This window comes from Muntiacus reevesi, chromosome 1, assembly GCF_963930625.1.
Source record: "Muntiacus reevesi chromosome 1, mMunRee1.1, whole genome shotgun sequence".
NCBI lineage: Eukaryota > Metazoa > Chordata > Mammalia > Artiodactyla > Cervidae > Muntiacus > Muntiacus reevesi.
Genome location: NC_089249.1, coordinates 28,214,125 through 28,231,221, shown reverse-complemented (window position 1 = coordinate 28,231,221; position 17,097 = coordinate 28,214,125). Strand labels below are relative to the sequence as shown.

Genomic DNA, 17,097 nt, shown 5'->3' with positions numbered 1-17,097 from the left:
GAACAAGTGTCTTTTAATTTCATGCCTGCAGTCACCATCTGCAGTGATTTGGGAGCCCAATTAAATAAAGTCTGTCACTGTTTCCATTTTTTACCCTTCTATTTGCCATGAAGTGATGGGACTACCTTACCTACCTCCTGAGAAACCTGGATGCAGGTCAAGAAGCAATAGTTAGGACCACCGTTCTATTTGGAAATAGAACCATCGTTCCAAATTGGAAAAGGAGTACATCAAGGCTGTATGTTGTCACCCTGCTTATTTAACTTATACGCAGGTTACATCATGTGAAATACTGCCTGAATAAAGCACAAGTTTGAATCAAGATTACCGGGAGAAACATCAATAACCTCAGATACACAGATGACACCACCCTTATGGCAGACAGTAAAGAAGAACTAAAGAGCCTCTTGATGAGGGTGAAAGAGGAGAGTGAAAAGGCTAGCTTAAAATTCAACGTTCAAAAAATGAAGATCCTCCTCCAGGTCTCCACTTAAATGTCATTTCCTCAAGGAATTCTTCCCAGGCATCAGAGATTCTACCTCCAATTCCATAGTAAATTTCCATTGCATATTGTATTTCTTTTGGATAACTATTTTAGTGTCTGCCTCATCACACGCTAAGCCCTGAAGCAGGCACTGGGCCTGATTTTTGCCAATGCTTGGCACTTAGGAACGTAACAAAATATTGCATGGGTGAGTGAAGGTGAGGTCCAAATCAGAGTATTATGGTATTACAATTTTTAAAATTTTGTTCCTGGTGCTGATGTAACTTGATCCAGAACTGCCAGCCTCCCCAGTGCCATGATTATAAGGTCCCTGGCAAGTCCAAGTTTCCACTAACTTGAGCCCCTCTCTACCTCAGTTGCATAGAGTGGTCCTTGCAAACGTAGTAGCCAGACTGCACAGGTGTCTTCCAGTCAACAAGCAGGATAAACGGACTTGTAAGGTGCAGTCATTTGCCAGGGTTGCCATAACAAAAACCCCACAGACCGGGCGGCATCACATCAGAAATTTTCTCAGTTCTGAGGCTGCAAGTCCAAGAGCAAGGCATGTTTCGTCTGAGGCCGCTCTCCTCTGCTGGCTGGTGGCCACACTCGCTGTGTGCTCACACCTACTCTGTCCCAGGGTTCTAGTATGTTCTCATCTTTTCCAGATTGGAGTAAGGCTCACCCTGATGGTCTTATTTTCACCCAAGTGACAGTGTTAGTCACTCAGTCACGTCCGACTTTTTGCACTCCCGTGGACTGTAGCCCACCAGGCTCCTCTGTCCACAGAATTCTCAGACAAGCATACTGGAGTGGGTTGCCATTTCCTACTCCAGGGGATCTGCCTGACCCAGGGATCAAACCAGGGCCTCCCGCATTGTGGGCAGATTCTTTACCGTCTGAGCCACCAGGGAAGCTTGGTTATCTAATTAACTCCTTTATAAAGCCCTCTCTCCAAATGGGCTTCCCGGGTGGCTCAGACGGTAAAGAATCTGCTTGCAGTGTGGGAGAACCCTGCAATGCAGGAGACCTGGGTTCGATCCCTGGGTCAGGAAGATCCCCCGGAGGAGAGCATAGAAACCCACTCCAGGATTCTTGCCTGGAGACTCCCATGGATAGAGGAGCCTCATGGGTTATAGTCCGTGGAGTTACAAAGAGTCAGGCATGACTAAGCAACTAACACTTTCACTTTTCACTTCTCTCCAAATACAGTCACCCTCTGAAACACTGGCAGGTGAGGGCTTCAACATATAATTTTTGGGTGGGTGGCACAATTCCGTGCATGTCAAAAAGGAAAACACAGGCAGCCTTGCTCCTAAGGACTGGATCACAGTGGGAAAGCCTACAGTTTTCAGGAAATGAGAGCCAAGAATTCTGGGGTTTTAATGAAGGTTAACACAGGTATCAAGTACATCATCGAGGAGTGAACTTGATAACCGAAAGAGTCACTACAAATGCTGCTGTGGTGAAATACTTACAGAACTGGAAACTAAATATCTATTATACACTTTATAAAGAATATAAAACGGTCCATGACTGTAACTTGGAAAAACATGCTTTCACTGTGTAAAATTAACACCTTCCCAGAGGAAGAGATCATGGCAATATTAGGAGCACAGGAGCTTTCTAAGAATTCACTAACAACAGAAGAAAATTGGGAAAAAAATCAATGATTCATGTTTTCATCACAATAAGAGTGTAAAGCACATTTGGATAGGGAGTTCTCAAATTTTGGTCTGGGCACTATTATTTGAAAACTGTGACTTTATATAATTTACTCTTTAAGAATTTCCTCAAGTACAAAATAACATGATTACATGTTTAAGGTCAGATAACACTGTATCTAAAGTTCATTCCTGCTCTAACATTGTAGCAATTTCTTTGTTAGAATCACTTTTCTATCCCACTTTATACAGAACTCAACAGGTCTACAGCACTGGTTAGCTGCTGTGGTTTGGCAACCTAATAGCTAATCCATAATAGGTTAATCAGAACTAAAACATTTAAATGGTAGAAACAAGTTTCTGACAACACTATTATTTTTTTGTTTGACACAACTAAAGTACTAATGACATCAACACAAACTAATACATTAAAGACAACAGCTTTTCTTCTAATAAAGTATATAAACTTTAACACATTACCCCAATTTCCTTCGTTTCCTATCATTTCATTTATGCTTAAACTGATTTTTTTTAACATATACATGTATCCTTTTTAAAATTCTTATCCCAATTAGGTTGTTACAGAACTTTGAACAGAGTTCCCTGTGCTATAAAGTAGGTCCTTGCCAGTTATCCATTTTAAATATAGCACTGTGTACATGTATATCTCAAACTCCCTAACTATACTTCCCCTTCAACCTTCCCATCCCCCACCCCCACACCATCCCACAACCATAAACTTATTTTCTAAGTCTGTGAGTCTGTTTCTATTAAACTGATTTTTTGGAATAAAGAATTATTTGTCCAAGTTAAACAATTTTGTGTTTATAGCTATGAAACTGTCCTCATGTCTTATTACTTTTGTACAAATACAGTTGGTAAAAAATTTTATAAGAATTTTATAATAATGAGACTTTTTTGCATTTTTTTCAAAATAGGTATTTATTATTAAAAAATTAAACAAACTGGCTTATTACTCACAAATTATCATGAAAAATTTTAAACAATTTGTCTCCCCCCTCCAAGAAAGTATGTTTTGTCTTTATAATATTTACTGGCAGACATTTTGATGGTATAGAAAAAAACACAAATATTCCATGTCACTTTGTTAGAATTTATGATATAGCAGAATACAGACTCTCTATGGTGAATCATAAAAAAAAACCACATTTTTTTCCTTCAAGTGTTTTTTGAAGTTATATAAACAGTGAAGATTACAAAATAAATAGTAAATAAACACCTGTGTAATTTAATTTTTCAATGCAAGAAATTATTATACATTTTTTTTCATTTTGTTTCAGCCTTTCCATAACACTTTTAAGAGCAAAGCTGAAAAGTTTCCAGTTACTGGAAGTGTCAAAAACCTATTGTATATTGAAAAACCTGTAAAAGCAGCATCATTTAAATAGTGGTTAACTCACAAATAGGAGAAGGACAACCACAACTAACCTCACAGCCACTCAGGCATCTCAGTCACCAGCTTCAGATACAAGGTAGAACCCTGGCGGAGACCTGACAGTTGTTAGAAGGCCATGAGGAGCAAGGATGCAGCCCGGGGCGTCGGGGCAACGAAGTCAGAACTGAAGGGACTCTCCTTACAGAATCCAAGGGCCTCATTGAAAGCAGTTCTATTCAACACCTGTCCTTTTTCTCTCCTCATCAATTTACAACACAGATAGGACAAAGACTTCATACTGAAATTTTTGAAATTGTACCAAGGCTCTAACAACTAATTTAGCAGAGAGGACTACAAAATGCAAATATTTTAAAGGTTTCCTTATTAATGGGACTACAGATGAAGCTAGGAGCCAGTTTATCTCCCCAAAATAAAACAATTTATATGTCACCGAATGCAGTTTAAATTAGAAATCAAAACTATCTTAAAAGGTTTTGAAAGGAAAAAAAGTCACTTTTTATCTGGAATATAAATAAGTCATCCATATATCCATATATCATCTATATAAATTGACCTCTTTTCAAATGGTTGAAATATTTCAGCTATTTAAATTACCACTTTAAGCAATAAAAGGCAAAGATGAGGGGTACCAACTGAACTATATATACACTTAAAAGTGATCGATAGGGTAAATATGTATTTTATCACAAAGATAAACAAAAGGGTAATTTTTGATAATATATGATATTTATGTGCAACTAAGTAATCAGATTGCTTATAGTCAGAAAATAAGTTAGTTCTCCCTCCTTTGTACTCTGAAGTTCAAAGCTGCAGTACCAAACTCCCAAAACTACAAACACAGTGGCAAATAAAAATTTATTCAAATAAAACTGCCCTCCATGCCTGGTCCCCAAGTTTAGCCAGACTTCGGTGAGAGAATTGTTCAAGGAGTTACAAAAAAAAAAAAAAAGCAGAAGACAAAAAACCCCACCATGGCTTTACAGAACAACCATTAATTTTTAATTTCTTTTTTTTAAAGTGTATCTACTTAATGGAGTAAGTTGACACACAACTTATAAACCAAAAATGTAATTTCTTAAGCATTTGGTAATAAAGAAAAACCTCCTTACCACCACCATTATGACCACTTTTCACACTCTCACTTAGAATGACTGTCATCTCCCAGGCATGCCCTTACCCTCTTTCAATAAAGAGACCACAGTACTGTAGGAAGCACAGATGCAGAGCCGGTTCCTTAGCAGACTTGCCCCAGAGACTGCGGAAGCAGCCGGGCAGCAACACCGAACATGAGACGGTACCTGGGATGTACTTCTAGATTGCCCTGACCAAGCGTTCTGGCATCTACAGAAGCAGGGGCGTTCTCTCTCCCGCCGGCTGCTCCTTCTGGAAGAGCCCTTTGATCTGGGCTAATCGGCTGAAGAGTCGCTCTCTCAGTGGAGGGATGTGGTGGCTGGGGTCCAGGATGTTCGTCACTCTGCGCTCACGCTCTCGCTTCCATAACTTGTACGGGTGGGGAGGGAAAAACGGCTGCCCTCTTTCTCTTCGAATCTGTAGCGTAATGCCACTTACAGCCAGCATCCCCCACACTGCCAGGATAATAAAGTCTACAGGACAGTAGAAAAGGACAGTTGGAACTCTTGTATTTTAAAACCTAGCACAGATGTTAAGACAACATTTTATAGCCTCAATCTGTATCATCTTTTCTCAGTTAATACTACACTTTTTGGTGAGTATGTCCAAATACATGTGTATTTCCTCACTTACAAGCCAGGGAATAAGCAAAGAAACTATGCTCTTACATTTCAAGATAGGAATTTCCTATTACAGGCATTTGAAAGTCCAGACAGTTATAAAAGAATCAGTTGTTCAGAGCCTTGGCATTCCAGTATTTTTTGACTACAGGCATAGTGCTCACAGACAGAGTTGTTTGCTGTGTTTTTCCAGAGTGGAGAGGAAAGGCAGTGATCTCACAGGCATACAACGTGGAACATCAGATACCACCAGGCTCTTCTTTTCCCATTCCATCCTATATGGGACCCCACCTCACTCATATACAGTAGATCTAGAAATGCATGAAGAGATTCAACAAACTGTACTGAGCTTCCAGTAAAAGGTTTGGCCAAATACTGAAACTTCCACGACACGTGGATTTCAAGGTCTCTACCATGAGTCTCTTAAACAATGAGGGCAGTTTCAGGATAGTAGAGGGAAAGAGCTGAACTTAAATATTCATAACAATTGTAATCATGCTTCTACACCTTCGATTCTAAGTCTTGCTTTACCATCCTCCCTATTTTAACACTCTGAAACCAACATATCTTACTATCTTTGTGAACATTTGATTTAGTAGTCATTTTTCTTCCTTCAAAAACTTAATGGAAAATCTTTAATGGGTAGACTCTTACAATTGAGGAAAAACACAACTACTGATTGAAAACCACTTTCTCTTTTTATTAGCAAATTATGTGCTTCTTCATAGGAAGGAAACAAGGGAATAACTTAAAAAATTAGGTTGTCCTTCTCACCCTTCACCCTACCCTCAACTCATAAGGTGCCAAACAGCTTTATTCTCAGCATTTTTCTGACAACTGGGAATGACTAGATAAACTTTAGTAATCCTGGTTTAAAAATTTCTTAATAAGTTCATTTATTAGATTTTCAGAAGCATGAATTTCAACCACCTTACAAATTTAAATTCTTTGCTCCTAAAAAGTAATCATTAACACAGGGCTCTAATAGCATCTGGATAGTGTGAATTTCCTCCATATGTGTCGTTAACCTTCTTTCAATCTGGTTATAAGAGCTCTTGTTAGCACAGGTAAGCCAATATTCCTACCTGACTATCACTTGGTTCTTGGATTTAGAGTCTTACCATTCGTTTGAAAAGGCACATTCATGAAAGCTCTGCGGAAATCCACATGGAGTGCTCTCCTGAGTATGTTCAAAGTGATGTAAGAAAGGCTTGTATACAGGTAACCGTTCACGGCCAAGACCACCGAATAGGAGCCAATGAATCCACAACTCAGTATGTTCAGCTGTGGAAAAGCAGAAGTGTTCAGGCATCACCTCTGGTAGAACAATAATAGTTTTTATAGCTTTCATCACTGGCCTCAACCCTGAGGAGCAGGGAATCACTCCTGCTCCTTCGGGGCGTATGAAAAGGAACCAGATCTTAGAACTGAATAAAGGTTACCTGAGAAGATAAACTGGGGGTTTCCCTGGTGGCTCAGTGGTAAAGAATCCGCCTGTCAATGCAGGAGACCAGGGTTCAATCCCAGATTCGAGACGATCCCATATACCTTGAAGCAACCAAGCCCATGCACCATAACTATGGCTCCTGTGCTCTGGAGTCCGGGAACCTCAACTACTGAGCCCACATGCCGCATCTACCGAAGCCCAAGTGTCTGAGAGCTTGTGCTTAGCAACAAGAGTAGCCACTGCAGTGAGAAGCCTGCACGCTGCAACAAGAAGTCCCTGCTCACCGCAACTAGAGAAAGCCCACTTGCAGCAATGAAGACCCAGTGCTTTCTTAAATTTATTTTGCTGGAAAATAAATAAATAAAATTATGAAAAAAAAAAAAAGATAAACTGAAAACAACTTTCAACACCTATGGTTCATAAAACAGTTTCCCTCATCATAGAAAAGGTCTTCCCTCTGAAACAACTTCAATAATAAATTCTAAGTAGATGAAGAATCTCCTGGAGAGACAGCAGAAATGAACAATCCATCAGATGGCTACATCACTGTAAACCCTACCTTCTCTGCTCCTGCTGTTAGAAGTGTGATGACCTGCACCACTTATTGGAAAAAATAATGTGATCATTGTAACAAGAACTTCTCTTGCTTTCACAGTAACAAGGCTATTCAAAATGAATCATCTGATACAGAGAGACAGCTCTCTCTAGTGAACAGAAATGCAAAATGATGCAATAAGTGAACAAAGGAAGGCCCAGGAAAATAGGGTGAATATCTTGACCTGATGAAACACTTACTATTCTTAAGCAGCCCATGAAAACCACCGGAATGAAAATGGCTATACAAGAGAAGGTCACCCAGAATACTGCGTCAACACGGAAAATCTTTAGGTTTCCTGGAAAAGCAGAAAGAAATCAAGAGTAAACAACAGGTTCACCAAGTGAAATTTCATTTTCTCAACATGTGAACATAGACATATCCTGAAGGTTTAATGTAACAAATAGGCACTATGAAATGAACTGATTTCTTTTCACTTAACTATCAATACAATCTTCTTTGAAGGATGTGTCCTAAGAAGGTAAAGGGGTGGGAGGAAAAATCAAGTAGGTAATGCTCTGCATTTATTACAGGATAACTTAGAAGAGGCTGGACTAGTCCAAGCTCTATCATTCACCAGATGTGATGCTGGGCCCGTTTCCTGATCCTTAAAATGAAAAGGTTGAACCACTTTACCTCCAAGCTTCAAATCATCCCTTCTAGCTATAAATTTCTATAATTCCCTGATTTTGTACTGTGAAGTAAAAATTATAAGTGGCATTCAGAGTCATCATATGATATATGAAGCCCCATATAAGGAGCAAACTCTGTTTAGCAGATTTTGACCATCAATGCATTTCCTGTTTATCCACTGTACACTGGAAGATGTGACTTTTTCTCAGGTATCAGGAAAGATGTGAGCTAATCATTTAGCTAAGATGTGAGCTAATCCATCCTACTAAACCCTTCTCTAAAGTGCAGTGCATCTTGGGGTGACCCAGGATGGATATATTAGAACTCCTATTATAAATTATGTTTCAATAACAAAAATGTAAATCTGACAATCATTTAATACTGACACTGGCACCATCCCCCAGTCCAACTGCAGATGTCCCTGTATCTTGAGACCCACGTATCCTGAAAGAGCTGGAAGTCCATAGTGAGGGGCTCTGACCCGGAGACCCCATGTTCTCAGAAAGCAAACTGCAACATGCTTCAGTGGGGTGAATGGATGGATCATATCTCCAGTTCACCTATGCTATCCTTCACAACATGCACATGTGACTTCAAAAAAAGGAATACAAGAGATTAACAATAGTAGTTATGATGCCAGGCATGAGAAGACTGACCCATTCAGAGGACACATAATAAAGTGAAAACAGTAATTTCATTAAATCTAGAAGTCAACCAAATCTTTTCCAAATTTTAGTGCTTAGAAATATGAGTTTGCACCCACTCTAATTAAGGTCACACTTACCCTAAATATCCTTGAGTGATGAGATAGTTCATATATTAACTACTATAAATAAGACAGCTCAACACATTAACTACAAAAGATTCCAACCCACCATCCCTCCATCTTCTAAACATTAACAAAAAGGAAGCTCATTAAAAAGCATTTGGTTTAGCACTTCTAGAGTAGAGCTCTGAATCTGCATTTTCAATAAACATCCCTGAGAGTCTGTGATTTAGCCAAATCTAAACAATGCCACTTTACAGGTAGATAAAGAGCTACCTGTAAAGGGGGGCTGGAATGAACTTGGCTATAGGTTTGCTAAAATCAGGGCGAAGGGCCTTGGAATTGTCAGTAAACACACAGGTCACCAATTCTTTCTGGTTTAAAAAAATTTTAATATAAGAACTAAACATTATGAGAAGAAGAAAATAGCCTAATAGAGTACTTCTGACCATAGATACTCTTTTTAAAAATTTTATTTTTTCTTGAAACATAATTAATCAATAATGTCATGTTAAACTGATTCAGCTACACGCCCACCCACCCACTCACACACACACACACACACACACACTTCTTTTTTGAAGGATCTTCCATTATAGGTTATTATAAAATACTGAATATAGTTCCCTGGGCTATACAGGAAGTCCTTGTTGTTCATCTATTTTATGTATAGTGTGAGTGTGCTCAGTTGGGCCTGACTTTTGTGACCCCATCGACTGTAGCCCGCCAGGCTGCTCTGTCCGTGGAATTCTCCAGGCAGGAATATTGGGGTGGGTTGCCATTTCCTTCTCCAGGGGATCTTCCTGACCCAGGCATTGAATCCACATCTCTTGTCTCTCCTGCACTGGGAGGAGGATTTTTCACCACTGAAGAAATGTAAATTACCATACAACTATAAAGTGAAGGGGAGCAGAACAGGCACCCCAAAATGGGCCCCTTTGGCATGGGGGTTATTTTGAGCTGAAGGCAATCAAGACCCAGCAGATTTGGGGGAAACTTTTCTCTCCCTTTACTGCCTAAAAGAATTTAGATCACAGGCCTGGCCCAGAATGAAAGCAATTACCAGAGACAGCTTTATGTCTGCAATGGCAGACATCTGATTACCACCTGCCCGTCTTATGTTCCTGTGAACTGCCCTCCTCCTCTCGGAAGCCTCAGACTCCATCTGAATTCTTAGCTCAGGATGTCAGAGAAGCCTCAACTGCCTGACTGCCTTTGAGTCTTCTGTTTTTATGGGACTCCAGTGGTACAGAATTAAGTTTGTTTTTCTCCTATTAATCTATCCTATGTCAATTGAATTATTAGAGCAGCCAAAAAACCTAGAAAGTTGAAAAGAAAATCTTTCCTCCCCTATGAAAGGGAGTTAACTTATACATTAAGCAGATTTTTTAAATGGATAGAAACTGAATAATTTAAAATCCCCCAAACCATCCCTTGTGCTACTGTGCTAGGATGACTACAAGGAGGTACTCAGGAACACTCAGGGCTTGCAAAGGGTGGGAGCAGGGGTTAGGGGTCCAAGGGGAGACGGGCAACAGAGCATCAGGCTCGCTGGCTCCGCTGCATCAGGGTAGTGCCAAATTTACCTGTGGGTCGGATCAGGCTTCTGCTTAAGACTCACTAAAAGAAAGAGTTGCAGGGTTTTAAAAAATGAAAACCACTATTCTGCCATATGTAAAGAATTCCCTTTACCTCCATTAATTTCAACCAACAGAAATACACACAGACCCCTTATCATGACACGTAGGTCCAAGGCAACCTCTGAAGACATTCTAGAATTCATCTACATAGGAGGCCTTTGAGGAAAGGGGGATTCTTACTGGTACTGGCTTTCCCTAAAGTGGCACATTATCAGTGCAAGTTTCCAGAACTCTCAGGAGAGGCCCCAAATCCCTAACAAGGGGGGGGGGGGGTGTGGGGAGCGTGTACTGGAGAGGTGAAATAAAGTCTCTGACAATGAACTGCACGCACATAACATTGAGTTACACATCTCCTACCCAGGGGAGTGAAGAAAGCCACTGATGCGACGAGGAAGCCCAGCACCAGTCCGACACACAGCATGCAGAGCGTGAGGACTCCAAATCGCCACCAAGCAGCTACCAAGAAAATTCCACCGATGCTTCCGGCGACGGCCGTCACAATCAGGCGGACTGCACGAGGGGAGTGGACGGACAGTTAAGTCAGAGCTTCTCGGATGCATGCTCAGACACGCTAACGTTACCAAAGCCAGACTAGACTAGCCTTTCTCTGGGTCGGGCACCAAGGGGGGATCAGCAGTGCCGTGAAACCAGCATGGGGAGGCCCTCTCTAGGGAGGGTCTGAGGCTGGAAACCCGGGGAGGTCATCTGAGGATGAGTGACAGGCATGGTCTGGGACAACCTCCACCTGGGACTGTGGATGAAGGGGTGAGAAGCACTCTGTTCAACATGACAAGGAAGGAGGGTTGGGTTTGTTCTGAGGTAAAGAAAATCCTAACACTCTGATTGTTGTAAATGTCATATTGTCAATATACCACATAGCTGGAACACAGGCTTATAATCCACATGGCCCTTCATTTCCCTGAGTACCAAGGAATTCTCCATGCAGATTAAAAACCTTGGAGAGAAGGTCTGAAGGAATAGCTCAGAAAAGATGTGTAGAGCATAGGTGGCCAGTTATTTTACACACATAAGAGAATAACACATTCAGTACTGGTCAAACTATACAAGGGATGCTGGGTGCAAACACAGCACCTTGCTTTTTGAACCTTCATCAAACTATATTATGTTCACTTACCATCATACTTAATAGGTGTCAGTCTTGTAATCAGTATATAAAAGAAGAATCCAATGAAGATAAAGCCTATAAAGAACAGTTCTAGTAGCACACCACCAAGAAAGCAAAAAAAAACAAAAAAACAAAAAAAAAACTACAGTTAGTAAATGCAATTTAAATGTCTAATCTACAAATACATTCTTCAGTTCCCAGAATGTATACATGAGGGCATTCAAAGAAAAGAAATAAAATTATCTAAAAGGCAGGAAAAATTCAGAAGTCATTGGAAGTAAATATTTTTATTAAATGGGTACAAATTAAAGTATTAACTATTGGACACATTTTTTGTATATAGGTCAGTTTCGATTTATCAGTTAATTGTTAATTTCATAGCTTGGTTTAATATATTTATAGTTCCGATTTAAAACAAAATAGTACTTTTGTTATTGTGTCTGATCTGAAATTACACACTAGATTTCAGTTCATTGTGCTCAGTCACTCAACCATGCCCTACTCTTTGTGGCTCCATGGACTGCAGACTGCCAGACTCCTCTGCCCATGAAATTTTCCAGGCAAGAATATTGGAGTGGGGTGCCATTTCCTACTACAGGGGGTATTCCCAACCCAGGCATCGAACCCACATCTCTTGTGACTTCTGCATTGGCAGGTGGAAGTGCCACCTGGGAGCCCTTCATTACATGAGCAAAAATAGAATTTGAAAGGTTAAAAAAATATATTCCAAAGCAAAATGTAACTTTTATGTCTTCTTTTAATTCATCCTCTCTTGTTTAATATGAACATCGACTATTGTCTTTAACCATAAAAACCTAGTAGTATCTTTTAAAACTCTACATACAGCTTAACAATTAAACTCCTTACTACAGGATCATTCTACATTTTGAGCAATTAAATATTCTTCACAATATTCTCTTCTCGATCAAGACAAAAAAGGTAGCAATGGAGGAAAAGGGAGTTGCTGTTTCAAACAATTTATCAGTTCAAACAGTTTTCTAAGATCAGGATTACATTCACTCTCCCCTTGTTATACCAGTATAGCCCCTGTTAATGAATTACATGAAGGATTCTTTAAAGAATCCATCTGCAATGCAGAAAACACAAGAGAGTTAAGACCCCCCGGAGGAGGAAATGGCAATGCGCTCCAGTGTTCTTGCCTGGAAATCCCATGGACAGAGAAGCCTGATGGGCTACACTCCATGGGGTTGCAAAGAGTCGGACATGACTGAGTGCCTAAGCACTCATGCAAACGTTAGTTATATAAAAGGTAATCCAAAGAATTCAAGTCAATTTAACAAGCACATTTCATATTCTCCTCGCTTCACTGGGTTTCACTGAACAGATCGTGGAGTTCCCATTTGCTCTTTGAACCTCCCAGGGTTCTGCAGACATTTCACCTCACTGTGCACTGCAGCCTGATTTGTGCAAAACCATGTCCATCACCATCACCAAAATCCACATATATTTTGTATACAGACATTCTGATTTCTAATTAGTAATCGTTGGTCAACTAGTCATTCTAGCAATTGATAAAGGTGTATGCACAAATCAAACTTTATACCCTGCTTAATAAGAAGAGCTTGCACTCCCTAGTGGAGAAAAGAGAAAAAATTAAAATGCACTGTAATTTAGTAAAATGTTTATTTACTAAAAGACCCCAGCTACAAATCAATGAAAATAGTGGAGATAACCAGTTGATTACTCTCCTTACAGGTCATAAACTCCCCAGAAGCATTTCAGGAAAAAAACAAAAAAACTACAAGGCATGTAAGTAGCAACTATATTAGACAAAATACCTGTTTTCCAGAATCTGTGTCCAAAGAAACAGATGAAGAGGCCAAGCAGGGCAAAAAGAGTGAAGAAGACTTTGGTAGAGACTCTTCCTAAAAAGAGTAAAAATTAAGTGGATAATACATCCAATTTGATACTTATTATCTATTTAATATAGAACAAAAGCTTCATGAAAAAAAGTAGAGTGAAGTGATAATTTATTCCATAAGTATATAAGTTATTTTAGAAACATTCTTGCCACCTCTAGTGACTTTATGTGGGTGATGAATACCAATGGCTGCAGGTTCCACAGAAAGAGAAATCAGACAATGCTGCTTCCTGATTCAGTTCAGTTCAGTCACTCAGTCATGTCTGACTCTTTGTGACCCCATGAACCGCAGCACACCAGGTATCCTGTCCATCACCAACTCCCCGAGTTTACCCAAACTCATGTCCATTGAGTCAGTGATGCCATCTAACCATCTCATCTTCTGTTGTCCCCTTCTCCTCCCGCTTTCAATCTTTCCCAACATCAGGGTCTTTTCAAATGAGTCAGTTCTTTGCCATCAGGTGGCCAAAGGATTGGAGTTTCAGCTTCAACATCAGTCCTTCCAACGAACACCCAGGACTGATTTCCTTTAGGATGGACTGGCTGGATGGATCTCCTTGCAGTTCAAGGGACTCTCAAGAGTCTTCTTCAACACCACAGTTCAAAAGCATCAATTCTTTGGTGCTCAGTTTTCTTTATAGTCCAACTCTCACATTCATACATGACTACTGGAAAAACCATAGCCTTGACTAGATGAACCTCTGTTGACAAAGAAATGTCTCTGCTTTTTAATATGCTGTCTAGGTTGGTCATAATTTTCCTTCCAAGGAATAAGCGTCTTTTAATTTCATGGCTGCAATCACCATCTGCAGTGATTTTGGAGCCCATCAGTTCAGTTCAGTCGTTCAGTTGTGTCTGACTCTTTGCGACCCCATGAACTGCAGCATGCCAGGTCTCCCTGTCCATCACCAACTCCCAGAGTTTACTCAAACTCATGTCCATGGAGTCGGTGATACCATCCAACCATCTCATCCTCTGTCGTCACCTTCTCCTGCCCCCAAACCATTGGAAAAGCATTAGGGTCTTTTCCAATGAGTCAACTCTTCCCATGAGGTGGCCAAAGTACTGGAGTTTCAGCTTCAGCATCAGTCCTTCCAATGAACACCCAGGACTGATCTCCTTGAGGATGGACTGGTTGGATCTCCTTGCAGCCCAAGGGACTCTCAAGAGTCTTCTCCAACACCACAGTTCAAAAGCATCAATTTTTCGGCCCTCAGCTTTCTTCACAGTCCAACTCTCACATCCATACATGACCACTGGAAAAACCACAGCCTTGACTAGATGGACCTTTGTTGGCAAAGTAATGTCTCTGCTTTTTCATATGCTATCTAGGTTGGTCATAACTTTCCTTCCAAGGAGTAAGCGTCTTTTAATTTCATGGCTGCAATCACCATCTGCAGTGATTTTGGAGCCCCAAAAAATAAAGTCTGACACTGCTTCCACTGTTTCCCCATCTATTTGCCATGAAGTGATGGGACCAGATTCCATGATCTTAGTTTTCTGAATGTTGAGCTTTAAGCCAACTTTTTCACTCTCGTCTTTCACTTTCATCAAGAGGCTTTTTAGTTCCTCTTCACTTTCTGCCATAAGGGTGGTGTCATCTGCATATCTGAGGTTATTGATATTTCTCCAGGCAATCTTGATTCCAGCTGTGCCTCTTCCAGCCCAGCGTTTCTCATGATGTACTCTGCACAGAAGTTAAATAAGCAGGGTCTGCAATTCTACCTGCGACATGTTTGGGGAAGGGAATGGTAGAAAAGACAAGGAAAGAGCATGTGCCTAAAACAAATAATTCTGTTTCCTCACAAAGAAACTAGAAGGAAAAAAAGGAGAGAGTGGGGAGGGAGAACTATGGCGTTGAGGGAATTTAAGACACACCAATTACATGCAATGTACAGACCTCATGTGAAACCTAACTCAAACAAATGAACTGTGAAAAACCAGACTGGGAAAATGTAAACACTGGCTGTTAATTTGATGCCGTTAAGGAATTATCTTCAATATTTTTCACTGAAACTTGTATTAATGCTACTGTGGCAATTTTTTTTTAATGGCCCTTTTCTTTAAGATATACATACCAAAATTCTGTAAGCAAAATGACCATTAGGTACCTGCTCTAAAAAAATCCAGTGATAAAGGAGAGTGGAGGGGCAGACACAGGTGAGTGTATAACTGAAACAAGATAACAAGCATGAATCAAAATTGTTAAGACTGGATAATGGTATATGGAAGTTCACTTAAGTTTTCCCTAACAAAGTTAACTGAAAATCACATTTAAATAAAAGAACATGTATTATTCTACAAGTCACGTGTGAACAAGTCACTACCAATCTTATCAATTATGCATGTTGCTCTGGGAAAAAAATATAGCTTAATAACTATATTAATGTGCTCTCTGAAGCAGAAGAATCTAATCCTGTGATCCTCAAGCAGCGCAAACTTAAATACAAAAACTAGGATTCAAAAGATAAACCCTACTGAAGGGAAAAATAGGCCCACTAAATTCACCACCATCATGACTCCTCTGAGATAAACACAAGAAAATAATTCCTGAACTAAAAATACAAACACAGCACCTACGCAAACTTATGAGAGGTATTACAAACCAGCTAAAAGTCAAAACACATAAAATACTCAAGCATTCCAGTGGATACCATGAAGACCTACATTTAGATAAAGAACACAAGATAGAAGGTCAGAACTTGCAGGGCATAACATACACCTACATATCAGTTTCTTTGTGAATGAAGAGCTGAAAGGAAAGATGAAATGAGAGTTACTGCCCTATTCTGCTTATTTCAGACCTATCTGTCGTTGTTCAGTTGCTAAGTCATGTCGGACTCCTTGCAACCCCATGGACTACGGCATACCAAGCTTCCTTCATCATCTCCCAAAGCTTGCTCAAACTTACGTCCATTGATTTGGTGATGCCATGCAACCATCTAATCCTCTGTTGCCCCCTTCTCCTCCTGCCCTATGATTGACTGCTCCTCTACAATTCAATCATTATAACAAAAACATGCAGTTTAGTGGGATAATTTTTTTCAAGTGAAAATCTAGTGGAAGTTTCCAGCAAGTACAATCACCAGAGACAGCAAGCGGCCCAATACAAACTGACCCAGTTTAGATATATTCCTCCAGGACATTAGACAGCAGAGGGGAACTAAGAATCTCCGATCACAATACCAGGAAGGAGAGAGAAAGTCAAGCATATAAGCAAACCAGAGAGGAGACAAGGTTTCATAAGTAAAACTGAGAGGTAAGATAGTGAGTGGGATGGGAGGATGGAGAAGAGCCAATGTTTACAGTGCTTTTAGTCATCACAGCATCGCTATAGGTAATGACATAGGCAAAGGTTTTAATTAAACGGCAAAAAAGAGGGTGTCCATGTATATATGTACAGTTGATTCACTTTGCTCTACAGCAGAAAGTAACACAACACTGTAAAGAAACTATACTCCAATAAAAAAAAATTTTTTTTAAATGAGGTAATGTGGATACATCCTCCCTACTCCAAGCTCAGGAAAGGCATCCTAGGTGCATCGAGCTTGAAAAGGAAAGTGATAGAACCCACATGACCGGGAGGGTTCCACCCTGAGTTGAAGGAACAATCAGGTGGGACCTTTTCCTCTCCTCCACCTAAAGTGGAAAGACGGGGCCCAGAGTGCTCTGATCAGGAGCAGCCCTGGTGC

The 17,097-nt window shown here is 40.2% G+C and overlaps 1 protein-coding gene across 1 annotated transcript in view; it reads right to left on the bottom strand.

Moving 5' to 3' along the window:
* Positions 1-3,062: 3,062 nt before the first annotated feature.
* The window catches only part of TM7SF3 (transmembrane 7 superfamily member 3), a 41,381-nt gene continuing 27,346 nt past the window's right edge, over positions 3,063-17,097 (bottom strand). Inside the window, exons 7-12 of the mRNA XM_065940009.1 lie at positions 13,323-13,409; positions 11,533-11,613; positions 10,755-10,907; positions 7,559-7,656; positions 6,438-6,600; positions 3,063-5,169 (exon numbers count right to left, since the gene is read on the bottom strand). Coding sequence (XP_065796081.1) covers positions 4,907-5,169; positions 6,438-6,600; positions 7,559-7,656; positions 10,755-10,907; positions 11,533-11,613; positions 13,323-13,409 — 845 coding nt within the window. The 3' untranslated portion in view covers positions 3,063-4,906. The remainder of the gene's footprint in view (positions 5,170-6,437; positions 6,601-7,558; positions 7,657-10,754; positions 10,908-11,532; positions 11,614-13,322; positions 13,410-17,097) is intronic.